This window comes from Macaca fascicularis, chromosome 7 (genome assembly GCF_037993035.2).
Source record: "Macaca fascicularis isolate 582-1 chromosome 7, T2T-MFA8v1.1".
Lineage (NCBI taxonomy): Eukaryota > Metazoa > Chordata > Mammalia > Primates > Cercopithecidae > Macaca > Macaca fascicularis.
The window spans coordinates 1,289,559-1,305,700 of NC_088381.1; the positions used below are offsets into that span (position 1 = coordinate 1,289,559).

At 51.2% G+C, this 16,142-nt stretch overlaps 1 protein-coding gene across 24 annotated transcripts in view; it reads left to right on the forward strand.

Moving 5' to 3' along the window:
* Nucleotides 1-16,142, forward strand: part of OCA2 (OCA2 melanosomal transmembrane protein) — a 460,826-nt gene that overhangs the window by 284,444 nt on the left and 160,240 nt on the right. For 3 of the 24 annotated variants that reach the window (XM_073995278.1, XM_073995272.1, XM_073995284.1), the window contains one exon: nucleotides 10,445-10,542. The exons of the other annotated variants lie outside the window; for them this stretch is intronic. In XM_073995278.1, the coding sequence (XP_073851379.1) occupies nucleotides 10,445-10,526 (82 nt within the window). In that variant the 3' untranslated portion in view covers nucleotides 10,527-10,542. The remainder of the gene's footprint in view (nucleotides 1-10,444; nucleotides 10,543-16,142) is intronic. 24 annotated transcript variants of the gene reach the window in all.

The following is a 16,142-nucleotide window of genomic DNA, read 5'->3' on the forward strand; positions in this document are numbered from 1 at the left end:
ACAGGGAGGTGAAGAGGGAGAATGGTGGCATACCCCAGGGTCCCATCTGTTCAGTCATGGGGAGGGCGTCTAGAAGAGGTGGGAGCAGGACAGCTGTTGTCCTGGGATGTGGCCAGCACGTAGGCCAGCCTAAGCTTGTGATAATCCCATGGGGATCCCCATGAGAAGCTCCTCACTGTTCCTCACCAAACCCAGCTCCAGCTTCTTCCTTGATGCCCAGCCTGCATTCCTCAGACCCCGGCTCCCTGCTGCCCTTGTGCCAAGTGCGCGGTGCCCCCTGCCCATCCTTCATAGCCTGCCCTCCCCTTTTCTGTCAATTCGGGTACGTTTTTCTAAATATCCAGGCTGGAAACCTCCGAGTCATAGAATGTCAGTGCAGCGCTAAAGTGTAGAGATTGTTCCCCCACCTTCTCTCCACCCCATGCATGGTTTTAAAATTTCTGCCATGTGGTTCCAGCTTCTACGAAAGCCCATTCCATCTTGAGACAGTTGTGTGGTGGGACAGTTTCTCTTTATAAGGAAGTGAATCATGCCTCCCAGAGGTCCTCCCTGCCTCTGCTCCCCGACCCAGCACCCAGGTCCCAGTTCATTACTTTCAGCCAAAGGGAAGGAGGTTGCGACGTCTGCCCCATGGCCAGCTCAGGCTCCCTGAGCATTACTTCCCCAGCTTAAAATCCTCCGACTGTTCTAGGCGTTCACACCTTTGCCCAGCTGTGCTGCGCACGTGGGAGTTCTTCCACTTCCTCCCACAAATGTGGGCTTGCTGGAGCAAACGTTTCTCCCTCTTTTACACCCTGTTGTCTTATTCCTGAAGCGTAACTCTGCATTTACCCCCACATAGAGACTGGGATGCCCTCTGGGGCCACCACCTCAATGACTTGCCTTCCTCAATAGTCATCACCACCTGGAAAGGCACCTGTGTCTGCAACAGATGGACACACACACTTGCACACACACAGGCATGTGTGAAGTCATGGAGAAAGCAGTGCTGTCAGTAAACACGCAGGGGAGAAGATCCCTCCAGCCCTGCCCTCGGGGAGCTGATGGGTCAGCCTCCTGTGGACAGCAGGTGCCTCTGGGTCCAGGGAGAACCTTGCTTTATGTCTTAATACCCAGGTTATGTAACCAGATTAAAGAAGCATTTGAAAACTTTGCTCTAGAGAGCTTTTCAGTAAGTTTGATGGCATGACTGATTTTCCTTCCTGAGAATTTCTTCTTTTTTTTATGGGAGAGCAGATTATTTTTAAAGTCCATTTTCTTCGGAAGAGTGAAAAAGGCCAAGCAATAAATCCACAGCTGTGCAACCTACTTCAGTGCAAGTCTCTAGGCCATAATTTCTTAGCCTCCGTCAAGCAGAGGAGCATGTGACGCCTCCATCTGCCCCAGTGAAGGGAGCACGGGTTGTCTGAGGAGGGGACGAAGGCGCCTTCCCTGACGTGTGTGGATGACACCAACGCAGAGGCACTCATTATTCTTCGTGCCTGTCTTGACTTAGCTCTGAAGACACGGGGAAGCTGAGGACACACTGGGCAAAGGGAGAAGTCACATAGCAGCAGTGACTGGCCACAGCTCCACAGCACCGGCACCCAGAGTGGTCAGCAGACTCCCCCAGCTGCCCTGTGGTCTGAGAGAAGTGAGGGCAGTCAGTGGGGAGTGGGGGTGAGGCTGGGGGAGCCCGGGGAAAGACCCTTGGCTTGAGTGGGGAGACAGTGAGAAGTCTGGACGTTTCCTTGGTGTTACAGGACACCATCAGAAGGGCTTAGAGGGTGTGAGGCAGTCTGTTCTCCCTGGTAAGCATCACCCAGGACGCTCCACGGATGGGTAGAGGGCTTCCCCAGAGGTGGGCCGGGGTGACTAGGTCAGGAATGCTGGCGGGTAGACAGGGGAGGCAGGACCTTGGGACAGTGTCCAGGTCTGGCTCGGGCCATGCCATGCGGGGTGTGGGCAGGAGCCCCGGCTAGAATGCCAGAGTGAAGAGACTGAGGGGCTGACCAGTGGGAGAGATGGGCAGTGAGGCTCGGCCACGTGGCCACCTCCCACCCAGGCCTCTCTCGCCATCTGCCAGCTGTTATTAAGGTGGCCACGGTCCTCTCTGCAGTCTGGGCCACCAGTGAAGTGGAGCTGGTTTCTTATTTTCCCTGTAAAAAACCCTCTTCCCACAGGGCCGCCTTTTTGACACCTCTTTTTTATTGAGAATCAGAACCGTGTGTGCCAGGTAGACGCATCCCTGCCGGGAGGGACAGGCTGAGGCGTAGGAGAGCGCACAGTGGGCACAGGAAGCCAGGGGCACGGGTGGAGCGGGGCACTAGGGAAGAGCCCTCCTTGTGTTGCACGAGCTCTGGGATCTTCTGCCCCGACCCTTCTCCACTGGGAACGCAGCCCGAGGAGCAGGGCCGGGGCGCCATGCATGCTCACGTCTGAATTCCGTTGCTTTCTCCCCAAGCTTGTCCACGCTTCTCACAGTAGGTTCCTTTTCGGTAGGAAGACCAGTTTTTCATCTTGTGCACTTTAGACATCCGTGAACCACAGCGCAAACCTGGCTCTCAGGCCCCGTTTAACAGTTGGAAATCTTAAAGCACCATGAAAAACAACTATTTTCTCTCTAGAAAGTTCCACTTCTTTTTAGTGTAAGCCTAGGATTGTACACAACTTACGTTGGAAACAGAAGCTGGAAGTCAGCCCTCTGCTCCCAGCTGGACTTCCCCACCCAGGGAGGGTGGAGCACCAGAGCCCTCGCCTTCCCAACAGCCAGCATGCGGCTGGTGCCATTAGCCAGGCACTGGCATCTTCTAAAGTTCATCTTTTTAGAAAGTATTATTTAAACAGTCTCCTCACGGCCTGACAAACCTGCACTGTAACTCCGCAGTGGTGTCCGGGCTCGGCCATTCAGCCTGGAGACGAGTGGAGGCTGGGGCGCGCTTCGTTCTGGAGAGCCAGGTTCCCCCGCCCTGTAGCCTTTGAATCCCATGCCCTGGGTGTGTGGGGGCCTCGCTCTGGCTGCCCCCGCCGCCTGGGTCTCCTGGGCACTCCCTAAGCCTGCATTCCCATCTGGATGTGGAGAGGCGGAGGGTCTTCTCCAGGCAGCGCTCACTGTGCACCTCCAGCACTGCGCACCTCCATGGCACGTCCAGGGCTCCCCTGCCACCCTCATTTCTGTTCTCCTCCTAGCCCAGGGCATCTGCCAGCGGCCGGCTCCAGCTCCACCGCTCGCAGGCGGACCCTGGACGTGCCATGGGTCCTCCTCCCCTCCCGCCCCCGCCCGGGCAGCGGCCCCATCCGGGCCGGCAGCTCCATGCGCTCCCAGGGCCCCGCGCTGGGGTTAGTGCGATGCGGTAGCCGCCTGGAGGTTCGGGGTTGGTTTGCGTTTTACACCCGCCCCCGCGGTGTGCAGCCCTCTGCCTGCTGCGTCCCAGCGAAGCATCTGGAACACGGACTCTGTCCCAACGAAGCATCTGGAACACGAGCCGCTTCTCCTGTAGCTGCCTCGCAGCCGGCCCAGGCCTCCTTCGCGGTTCCCAGCCTGGGGGAGCAGCCCTTCAGGCTTATCGCCCCAGGTTCACGGCCCACGCTGTGTTTTCAACATGAAATCGTAAAGCCAACAGCTCTGCATTGCTTCGCGTGGCGTCTCCATCGAACCGTCACCTGCTCCAGGCCGGGGTGGACACGGCCGCGCTGGGGCTCTGCGGGTGGGGCCCCCTCCCCGGCTCCCACACCCCGTCCCCGGCTCCCACACACCCTCGTCCCCGGCTCCCACACACCCTCCCCCCCGGCTCCCACACACCCTCGTCCCCGGCTCCCACACACCCTCCCCGGCTCCCACACACCCTCCCCCCCGGCTCCACACACCCTCCCCGGCTCCCACACACCCTCCCCGGCTCCACACACCCTCCCCGGCTCCCACACACCCTCCCCGGCTCCCACACACCCTCATCCCCGGCTCCCACACACCCTCATCCCCGGCTCCCACACCCCGTCCCCGGCTCCCACACACCCTCCCCGGCTCCCACACCCCGTCCCCGGCTCCCACACACCCTCCCCGGCTCCCACACCCCGTCCCCGGCTCCCACACACCCTCCCCGGCTCCCACACCCCGTCCCCGGCTCCCACACACCCTCCCCGGCTCCCACACCCCGTCCCCGGCTCCCACACACCCTCCCCGGCTCCCACACACCCTCCCCCCCGGCTCCCACACACCCTCGTCCCCGGCTCCCACACACCCTCCCCGGCTCCCACACACCCTCCCCCCCGGCTCCCACACACCCTCGTCCCCGGCTCCCACACACCCTCCCCGGCTCCCACACACCCTCCCCCCCGGCTCCCACACACCCTCGTCCCCGGCTCCCACACACCCTCGTCCCCGGCTCCCACACACCCTCCCCGGCTCCCACACACCCTCGTCCCCGGCTCCCACACACCCTCCCCGGCTCCCACACACCCTCGTCCCCGGCTCCCACACACCCTCCCCGGCTCCCACACACCCTCGTCCCCGGCTCCCACACACCCTCCCCGGCTCCCACACACCCTCGTCCCCGGCTCCCACACACCCTCCCCGGCTCCCACACACCCTCGTCCCCGGCTCCCACACACCCTCCCCGGCTCCCACACACCCTCGTCCCCGGCTCCCACACACCCTCCCCGGCTCCCACACACCCTCGTCCCCGGCTCCCACACACCCTCGTCCCCGGCTCCCACACACCCTCGTCCCCGGCTCCCACACACCCTCGTCCCCGGCTCCCACACACCCTCGTCCCCGGCTCCCACACACCCTCGTCCCCGGCTCCCACACACCCTCGTCCCCGGCTCCCACACACCCTCCCCGGCTCCCACACACCCTCCCCGGCTCCCACACACACCCTCCCCGGCTCCCACACACCCTCGTCCCCGGCTCCCACACACCCTCGTCCCCGGCTCCCACACACACCCTCCCCGGCTCCCACACACCCTCGTCCCCGGCTCCCACACACCCTCGTCCCCGGCTCCCACACACACCCTCCCCGGCTCCCACACACCCTCCCCGGCTCCCACACACCCTCCCCGGCTCCCACACCCCGTCCCCGGCTCCCACACCCCCTCCCCGGCTCCCACACACCCCCTCCCCGGCTCCCACACACCCTCGTCCCCGGCTCCCACACACCCCCTCCCCGGCTCCCACACACCCTCGTCCCCGGCTCCCACACACCCTCGTCCCCGGCTCCCACACACCCTCGTCCCCGGCTCCCACACACCCTCCCCGGCTCCCACACACCCTCCCCGGCTCCCACACACACCCTCCCCGGCTCCCACACACCCTCCCCGGCTCCCACACACCCCCTCCCCGGCTCCCACACACCCTCCCCGGCTCCCACACACCCTCGTCCCCGGCTCCCACACACCCTCCCCGGCTCCCACACACCCTCCCCAGCTCCACACACCCTCCCCGGCTCCCACACACCCTCCCCGGCTCCCACACACCCCCTCCCCGGCTCCCACACACCCCCTCCCCGGCTCCCACACACCCTCCCCGGCTCCCACACCCCGTCCCCGGCTCCACACACCCTCCCCGGCTCCCACACACCCTCCCCGGCTCCCACACACCCTCGTCCCCCGGCTCCCACACACCCTCCCCGGCTCCCACACACCCTCCCCAGCTCCACACACCCTCCCCGGCTCCCACACACCCTCCCCGGCTCCCACACACCCCCTCCCCGGCTCCCACACCCTCCCCGGCTCCCACACACCCTCCCCGGCTCCCACACCCCGTCCCCGGCTCCTACACACCCCCTCCCTGGCTCCCACACCCTGTCCCCCGGCTCCCGCACACCCTCCCAGGCTCCCACACACCCTCGTCCCCCGGCTCCCACACACCCTCCCCGGCTCCCACACACCCTCCCCGGCTCCCACACACCCTTCCCGGCTCCCGCACACCCTCCCCGGCTCCCGCACACCCTCCCCGGCTCCCGCACACCCTCCCCGGCTCCCGCACACCCTCCCCGGCTCCCACACCCTGTCCCCGGCTCCCACACACCCTCCTGCTGCCTCCCATCCTGTTCGCCTGTTCCAGGGCAGGCCTCCCCTGCAGGTGCTTCTCGGTGGCGTTGAGGACAAGCACAGTTAGATCACCCGCCGCGCAGCTGGGTGGTTCGTGGCCGTGTCCGGCCCGCGGGGTCTGCCGTGGGGGAGGAGAAGGGAGCCCGGTGCTGGGAAAATACGACGACTGGAGGAAGGAACGGGTGGATGAGCGCACGCCTCTCCTAAGGAACAGGCCTGCCTCGCGCCAGGACTGGGGGCTCCAGGACTCCGTGGTTCCCAGGCCGCCGGTGGCTGGTCCCTCCCGGCCAAGGGAGGGAGGGGCGCCCCGGCCTCTTTTCAGCCTCTTTCCCGGGCGCCTCCCATTCTCCGGACTCCAGTTTACTCACCCAGAAAAGAAGAGAAACCAGATGGTTTCTGAAGTCCGTTGTGGTGCTAGCATTTTATGCTTCTATTTTTGTCAGAGCCCCTTAGGAAATAAAACTATAGTGTAAATAATGAAAAAAAAAAAAGAGCATTCTATGTGCAAGTGCTTCGGGCAATTCCCTTTTTATACTCCTAGGAAATGATTCTATTTCCATCCACGTGAAATTGGGCCATTCTGTCTTTCTACTTCACAAACTCAAACTGGGCAACTTTTTCCCTTTGAATTTCAAGAAGACAAGTGCAAAGAACCCAATACTCAAAACATGGTTAATTTTGCCTGCCTTGTGTATAAATGTTGCTTAGGGGCCATCCTGTTAAGATTCACAATCAGTGAGCAAAATATCAATGTTTATTTTTCAAGGCACTTCATAGTAGGCAAGGGTAGAGCGCCGCAATTTGCTGTTCTTCTAACAATTCCTCAGTGAAAATTGTACTAGTGGTTTGTTAGAAATTTTTTTTTCAGAATGAACCCAGAAATTCTTTTGGTGTGGTTTTTCACACTTTACTATATTCTGCCATAGTCTCTTTTTATTTTTCTTTAACCAGTCTTGTTGAGATACAATTGACATACAATAAATTACAAATATTTAAAGTGTAAAATTTAATAAGTTTTCACATATGTACCCTTGTGAAATCATCACCACAATCCAATAGCTAACATACCCATCACACTTCTACCCAGTGGAATGAGTGGATGAAATGGTGTGTATTTAAATTTTAAAGAAATTGCCCTACTATTTCCCACATGGTTATGGCATTTTTCCTTCCCGCCCGCAGTGTATGAGAATTCTCATTTCTCTACGTCTTTGTCAACATGTGTTACTGTGTCTTATTTGTTATACTCATTATAGTGAGTGTGAGTGCTATCTCATTGTTTTTTAATTGTGGTAAAATACATATAAGGTTTACCATTTTGACTATTTTGCATGTGCAGTTCAGTGGCATTAAGTACATTCATATTCTTATGCAACCATCTCTACCATCCATCTTCAAAACTCTTTTCATCTTGCAAAACTGAAAGCCTGTACCCCTTAAACATGAACTCCCTATTTAGCCCTTGTGCTAGATCCTGATAACCACCATTCCATTCTGTCTCTATGAGCTTGACTACCGGGTACCTCGTATAAGTGGAATCATATAGTATTTGTCATTTCGTGATGGGCTTATTTCAGTCAGCAGCATGTCCTCAAGGCTCATCCACGTGGTAGCACGTGTGAGAATTTCTTTTTAAGGATGAAGCATATTCCATTGTGTAGATATACCGCAATTTATCTATTTATCTGTCAACGGATACTGGAGTTCTTCCACCTTTTGGCTATTTTGAATGATGCTGCTATGAACATGAGTGTACAAATAACTCTTCAAGACGTGTTTTTAATTCTTTGGGTATATATGCCGATGTGGGGTTGCTGGATTATATTGTCTCATTGTAGTTTAAACTTACAGTTTCCTGCTGACTAATGATGTTGGGCATCTTTTTATGTGCGTATTTTCCGTTTGTATTTCTCATTTGGTAAAGCGTCTTGTTCAAATATGTTCCCAATTTTTGAGTTTTGTTTGTTATTATTGAATTGTCAGAATTCTTTAGATGCTCTAGGTGCAAATCCTTTGTAAGACAGATACTTTGCAAATATCTTCTCCTAGCCTGTGGCTTGTCTGTTCATTCTTTTTAACAGTGTCTTTTGAGGAGGAGAGGTATTTAACTTTGATGAAGTCCATTTAATCCACTTGTTTTTCATGTATTGTGTTTTTTAGTGTTGTACCTAAGCAACCTGGGGTCAAAAAGATTTTCTTCTGTGTTTTCTTTTATACATTTTAGAGTTCTAGGTTTTACATTGAGGTCTGTGATCCCTCTTGAGTTAACTTTTGTATATGCTGTGAAGTATGGGTTCAAGTTTATTTTGGGTGTGGGAGGGGTATTTGGGTGTCCAGTTGTTCCAGTAGCATTTGTAGAAAATGAATCTTTTTGCTGCTGGATCTCCTTTGCATCTTTGTGGAAAAAAAAAAAAATCAGTTGTGTATGTGAGTTTATTTCCAAACTCTTATTTGGCCTATATTTACACTGTTTTATTACTGCAGCTTTATAATGATTATTAAAAGCAGGCAGTGTCAGTTCTTTATATTTGTTCTTTCAGGGTTTTTTTGGGGGTGTTGTTTGGCTATTCTGGGGTCTCTGCATTTCCATATGAATTTTAAAATTAGTTTGTTAATATCTACAAGTAGCTTGCTGTGATTTTATTGGGATTTATTTGAATCTGTAGAACAACTTGGGGAGAATTAGCTGCTTGACACTAGTAAGTCTTCCCGCCATGAACAAGGTATAGCTCTCCATTTTTTTAGTCTTTTATTTCTTTCAGCAATATTGTATTGCTTTCAGTGTACAAGCCTTTCACATATTTTGTCAACTTTGTTTTTAAGTATTTTATATTTTGATGGTATTATAAAAGTTATTTTTAAAAATTCTAATTTCTGATCTTCATTGCTATTATATAGAAATATAATAGATATATATGAATGGATCTTATATCTGGTGGCCTTACTAAACTAGTTCTAGTAGTCTTTTTGTAGATTACATCAAATTTAGTTTATAGCTAAATAGAGATTTCTTTCATTCTTTCCAATCTATATGTCATTACTTTTTTTCTTGCCTAATTGCATTGGTTATACTTTCCAGTAAAATGCATTGGCCGTTTACCTCCAATAAAATGTTTAATAGAAATGATGAGAGTGGATCTCTTGTCTTATTCCTGATGTTAGCCAGGAAGCACAAACACTCTCACCGTTAAATATGATGTAACTGTGTGTGGGTGTGTGTGTGCACACACGCATTTTAGATATTCTTCTTCAAGTTAAGAAATTACTTGTTTATTCCTGGTGTGCAGAGTTTTTTTATTATGAATGAGTGTTGAGTTTTTCAAGTGCCTTCGCTCTATTAAAAAAATATATATATTTTAGTTTTTTTTTTTTTTTTTTTTTTTTGAGGCGGAGTCTTCACTCTGTCGCCCAGGCTGGAGTGCAGTGGCACCATCTCGGCTCACTGCAAGCTCCGCCTCCCAGGTTCGCGCCATTCTCCTGCCTCAGCCTCCCCAGTAGCTGGGACTACAGGCGCCCGCCACCGCGCCCGGCTAATTTTTTGTATTTTAGTAGAGACGGGGTTTCACCGTGTTAGCCAGGATGGTCTCGATCTCCTGACCTCGTGATCCGCCCACCTCGGCCTCCCAAAGTGCAGGGATTACAGGCGTGAGCCACCGCGCCCGGCCTTAGTTTGTTAACGTAGGTAACATTAGGTAACACTGGTAACGTAGGTAACGTAGGTAACATTGATTGCCTGTCAGGTGTTAAATCATCCTGCGTTTCTGGATAAACTTCACTTGATCATGATGTATTGTTATCCTTCTTTGAGATATAGTCTCACTCTGTTGCCAGGCTGAAGTGCAGTGGCATGATCTTGGCTCACTGCAACCTCTGCCTCCTGGCTTCAAGGGAATCTCCTGCCTCATCCTCCCAAGTAACTGGGACTACAGGTTCCCGCCACCACACCCAGCTAATTTTTGTATTTTTAGTAGAGACAGGGTTTCACCATGTTGGCCGGGATGGTCTTGATCTCTTGACCTTGTAATCTGCCCACCTCAGCCTCCCAAAGTGCTGGTGAGCCACCGCGCCCAGCATATTGCTATTCTTCTAATATATTCTTGGATTAGATTTGCTAAAGTTTTAAAAATATGTTTTACAACTATGTTTATAAGAGATTGTCCTGTAGTTTCCTTTTCTTTTAATGTCTTTGGTTTTCATAGTAGGGTAATTATGAGCTCATTTAATGAGTTGGGAAGGATTCTCTTTTATTCAGTTTTTAGGAAGAGTTTGTGTAGAATTACTATAATTTCAACCTTATATGTTTGGTACAGTTCACCAGTCAAACCCTGAGGTCTGGGGTTTTCCCTTGTGGGAAGGTTTTGCATTATGATTTCAAACAACATTTTTGTTTGAGGCAGGGTCTCGTTCTGTTGCCTAGGCTGGAGTGCGGTGATGCAGTCTTGGTTCACTGCAGCCTGAACCTCCCAGGTTTAAGCAATCTTCCCACTTCAGCCTCCTGAGTAGCTGAGACTACAGGTACGTTACCACCACACCTGGCTAATTTTTTTTTTTGGGGGTAGAGATAGGGTTTTACCATGTTGCCCAGGCTGGTCTTGAACCCTTGGGTTCAAGCAATCTGTCCACCTCGGCCTCCCAAAGTGCTGAGATTACAGATGTGAGCCACCATGCCTGGCCTCAATTTCTTAAATAGTAACAGGGCTATTCCTGTTATCTCTTTGTTCTTGGGTGAACTTTGATAATTTGTGTCTTCAAGGAATTTGTTCATTGTATGTGCTGTCACATTTGTTCACATGAAATAGTTCATATTATTTACTTATTATCCTTTTAATATCTGTACAGTGTGTAGCACTGCTACCTCTCTCATTCCTGAGGTTGATAATTTGTGTCTTCTATATTTTTTTCTGATCAGTCTTGATAGATGTTTATCAATTTTATTGATTTTCTGAAAACAAATGCCTTCGATTTCATTCTCTGTGTTTTCTGTTTTTTTTTATTTCATTGATTTCTCCTTTGATCTTGTTATTTTCTTTTTTCTGCTTACTTTTTTTTTTCTCCTTTTTCCATTTTTTTTCAGATGGAAGCTGAAGTCATTGATATGATACTTTTTCAATATAGATGTTTAGTGTTATTGATTTCTACCTTGGGAATGCTTTGGTGCAGTCATACAAATTCTGATATGTTGTGTTTTCTGTCATGCGTGTCCATGTGAAGAGACCACCAAACAGGCTTTGTGTGAGCAATAAAGCTTTTTAATCACCTGGGTGCAGGCGGGCTGAGTCCGAAAAGAGAGTCAGTGGAGGGAGATAAGGATGGGGCCGTTTTATAGGATTTGGGTAGGTAAAGGAAAATTACAGTCAAAGGGGGGTTGTTCTCTGGCGGGCAGGAGTGGGGGTCACAAGGTGCTCAGTGGGGGAGCTTTTTGAGCCAGGATGAGCCAGGAAAAGGAATTTCACAAGGTAATGTCATCACTTAAGGCAAGGACCGGCCATTTTCACTTCTTTTGTGGTGGAATGTCATCGGTTAAGGCGGGGCAGGGCATTTGCACTTCTTTTGTGATTCTTCAGTTACTTCAGGCCATCTGGGCATATATACATGCTAGTCACAGGGGATGCGATGGCTTGGCTTGGGCTCACAGCCTGACATTTTCTTTTTCATTCTTTTCAGAAAACAAAATTTCTAGTTTCCTTTTGGCTTCTTTTTTGATCTACAGGTTAGTTAGAAATGCATTATTTATATTCGAAATATTTGGGCACAGTCCAGGGACTTTTCTGCTGTTCATATCTAATTTAACTCCATGTGGCTGGATAATATACCTTTTATGACTCAAGTCCTTACAGAGCCTGTGAGGTTTCATGTGCTGTGGCCCCGTCTCGTCTGATCTCATGTCCTACAGTTCTCCCCTTCATCACTCCCGCCTTTTTACTGCTTTTTGAGCCCAATACTGATGTGGGGTCTTTGCTGCCTGTTTCCCGTCTCTGGAACTCTTGCCCATGATGAAGGAACATGGCTGGCTGCTCACTTCTCTCAGGTTTCTGCTCGTTTTTTTTTTTTTTTTTTGAGACGGAGTCTTGCTCTGTCGCCCAGGCTGGAGCACAGTGGTGCGATCTTGACTCACTGCAAGCTCCACCTCCCAAGTTCAAGCAATTCCCCTGTCTCTGCCTCCTGAGTAGTTAGAATTACAGGCACGCATCACCACGCCCAGCTAATTTTTGTATTTTTAGTAGAGGTGAGGTTTCACGATGTTGGCCAGGTTGGTCTCCAGCTCCTGACCTCAGGTGATCCACTCGCCTCGACCTCCCAAAGTGCTTAAAAGATATTTTACATCTATGTTTATAAAGGATATTGCCTTTTTCAGACAGGCAATTTTGACCTCTCGAATTGTAGTAGGAGTCCCGCACTCCTTTCCTCCCTGTTTTTCGCCATACTGCTTTCTGCCTCATATAGTGTATATGTATTTGTTCATTGTCACTCTCCCTCAACTAGGGTTAAGGCTCCTGAGCACAGAGACCTCCACCTGTTCACTGCTGTGTGCCCAGAGCTGGAGCAGTGCCTACCTGCAGTAGGTGTTTAATGTACTTGGAGTGAATGCGTGGATAATATCCACAGGGCCCTAAGGGCTGCTGCAAATTTAGGTCAGCTTGGTCCATCTTTGCAGATGCAGAAACCATTGTCCCCCCTCTTCCTCTAGAGTTTGTGTGACAATTGCAGAGAAAGTGGCTTCCATTCTGTTGAATAATAAGAATAATCATGTTTTTAAAAAGCTACTTATTAAGAGCTCTCTTGTTTAATGAAAAACATTGTTTGGCTTTCTTAAGATCCAATTGTGATGCAGATCTGTCGAGGTGCAGCTGGTCTCTCTCTTTATTTAACAGCCCATCTGGGTTGTGTTCTAGGAAACCATATTCTAAATGGAATTCTTAAAGGCTGCAGCCTTTTCAAATCAAGCTATTACATGGCTACATTGTGTCTCTGTACTTACTAGCCTAACTTTGTTAAATCCTTTGTAAATCCAAAACCTTGAAAATTTCTAAAGCAGGGCACAAAATGTAGTTACCTTGGATGTTATTTTGAATGTTAGAATCAGCATCCAAACCCCACACCCACTGTTTATGTAATAATGAACGGGCATCTTCAGCGAGCCTGGTGTTTTCTGTGTATTTGTTTAATGACAGAAAGTCATTTGTATTTGTTTAATGACAGAAAATTTGATTTTTTTTTTTGTCAAACCAATAAGAAAAGTTCAGGAGGACTTCTATAACTTTAGACAACTCCTGACCATCAGAGTCAGAGCGAGGAAGCAGCAGAATCATTTTATAACCCATTCTCCCTTCACAGAGACGTCTCAGTCTCCTGAAGTTATTTTCTCTGGGTCGTGACCTCCTGTAAATGAAGGTTTTTCATATATGAACAATTATAAGTCATTATACAAAAAATGTGAACATATAAAACAAAATTGAAAGTAAAATTATATTGCCTTTTTCAAAAACTCCTCTCCTGTGGCAGAATTTGTTTGTACCTTTGGGGAAAAAGTATCAGGAAAAATTGGATGTTTGTTATTCCCCTCTCTTAGGCAGAACCAAGCTCACAAGAGCTCCGGTCAGCCCGGTCAGCCTGGTCAGCTGTGAGCCAGAAGAGGAAGCAGGATGACTGGCCATAGCCTGGCTCTTCCTCTTCCTCCAAGCTCTCCCTGTGACCCACCTCCCATCTTAAAAGACATTTTCATCTTTTTTTCTTAACCTGATTAATCAATAATTTAAGCCCAAGTGTTTGATTGTTGCTTATCAATGCTTGCCTAGTGGCAGCATGTTGCACGTAACCCTCTCGCCCACCCTGCACACCCTGGTGCCTGCACAGCTGCTGCTCACACCCCTCCCTGTCCTGGCGCCAGGCTGCCGTCTCGGGTCAGCTCCGGGTACAGTGCGTCCTGGCTGGCTTCCCAGCAGAGCCGTTGCAGGCAGGCCAGGGCCAGGACTCAGAAAAAAACTCTAGTGTGGCCAACATGGGAGCCCCCTCCAGCTTCTCCAGGCCCCTCAGGAAACATGGAGCCCCCAGGGAACTCCTGTGTTTCCAGTTACTCCTCAGCCTCATCACCAGCCTCTCTGTAGCTCATCCTCCTGCGTGCATCTTAGCGAACCTGGTTCTGTCTGCTGCTGGTGGACGTTTTCCTCCAGCTTCAGAGTCATCCTATTCGAAACGCTACCTGTCCACAAACTAAACATAACAAATTAAACTCATACTAGTCATTTTTGTCCTAGACTCTTAAGCTTCAATGCCATCATCCAGGGTGTTTCTATGAGACTCCTGCCACACAGCGATAATAGTCTCCGTCACCGTGAACGGAGCCTCTGCCTGCTGTGAGTTTCTGAACCCGCCTCCTGCCCATGAACTAGAACAGAGCTAGGTCTGTTCTTCCCATAAATGGTTTCACAGACCTTGGTTTTTTCTTTCCTTAAGGTCAAGGTCTAGCACAGACAACATCAATTCTAAATTTCTTCTCTGTGTCGGGAAGGTACTGTTTGTGCTCTATAAGATACACCCCCTTTGCCTCCAGGGATTGACATACACACAGGGAACTAGCAAGACGATGGAGCATTGGAGGGGATTCTTGAGGACTCTGACGTCTAGCGTCTGAGGCCCAATTCCTGTTGACCCACGTTTTATTTCAGTAAAGCCTGAAATTCCATCTTTCAGAGCCAGCCCTTTAGATCAAAGCCTTTCCTCTCATCAGCAGCTGCTCCTCATAGGGGGCAGGGGTGCTGCGCTTCACCAGGGAGGTGAAGAGGTGAAGGGAGACAGCAGCGCAGGGGCCCCCAGTGAGGATGTGTTTTGTGACTAATGCTTATGACTGACAGGGACTGTCCCTGCGTGTGAAGTGGGTGATCCCCTGGCTCCTTCCTGTGAGGTTGGGAGAATCTTCTCCATCTGCTGGACAAAAACTCTCAGAGCGGGTTGCCAGAGAGCTCCAGGTCCCAGGGCTTGTGATTGGAGGGACACTGAGGGGGTAAGTGGGGCTGGAGAAACCTTGGATGAGGAAAAGGGGGAGTGTGGGAGGCAGGTCTGTGCTTGCTGCAGATTTTTCCATACAGTTTTTCATGCAAGTTGCCACTGATGGTGTTTGCTTCCAAGGTGGGGCCGGGGAACGCCTGGCAGAGTTGGGAAGGGCAGTGCTCTGGACGATGATAGGCTATGCTCTGGCAGGACTCTGTGCTTAGCCCCGTTACACTCTCTGGGGGACACCAGCACTCGCTGAGTACCTGCCTGGCGTGATGCTAAGTGCCCAGCACGTGCTGTTTCCTGCAGATCTCTTGGGCATCCTGTTGACCATTGCCAGGTGAGGGTGCTGGTGTCCACGTGGGACAGGGGCTTGCTCATGCCCCTCAGGTGGCGAGAGGCCGGGCTGGGATCCTCACAGCTCTCTCTGCCCACATCTAAGCCTTTCCCATCGCACTGTGCTTTCTCTCATAGACGTCTTAGAAACACATGTCTTGGGTGAAAATAAATTAGCATGGATGTCCAGGATTTGGTGTTGTTCCAACAAATAAAACAGCAAGTGCTGCCTGTTCCTCCAGTCAGAGAGTAGATGTGTTAATCACAGAACCTGGGGTCCTGCTAGAACTGTGGACGGCCGGAGCCTCTTCTTTTCCCTTCTGGGAGTACATAAGCAGGCTGGCAGTGGTGCACAAGCATTAAAAACTAACAGACTCAATTACGATGCTGCTGAAAGCACAAAAAGAATGTGCTTTAGAACAACTATTGATTTTTTTCTTAAATAGGCAAATTCAAGTGACTTAAGTACATTCTACAAAGTTATAAATGTACAAGTGAAACGTGCCCGCGTGATATAACCCTGTAACTTGCGGAGCTTTCTATTCCCATATAGGCAGCGGTGTGGATGGAGACACACCGCGGAGAGTGTGTGGCTGTGAGAGAAGGCAGCTCTGGACCCATGTGGGGAGTAGAGCGGGGGGTGTGCGGGGTCTTTCTCCAGGGAGGCCAAGCTGCCAGGCAGGGTGCCACCCCTTGGAGCTCTACTTCTGACAGCCTACCCTGCTCTCAGGGCTTGGAAACTTGACCTGATAATTGTTTCGAAAAGATCCTTACTGATAAGGAGAAGC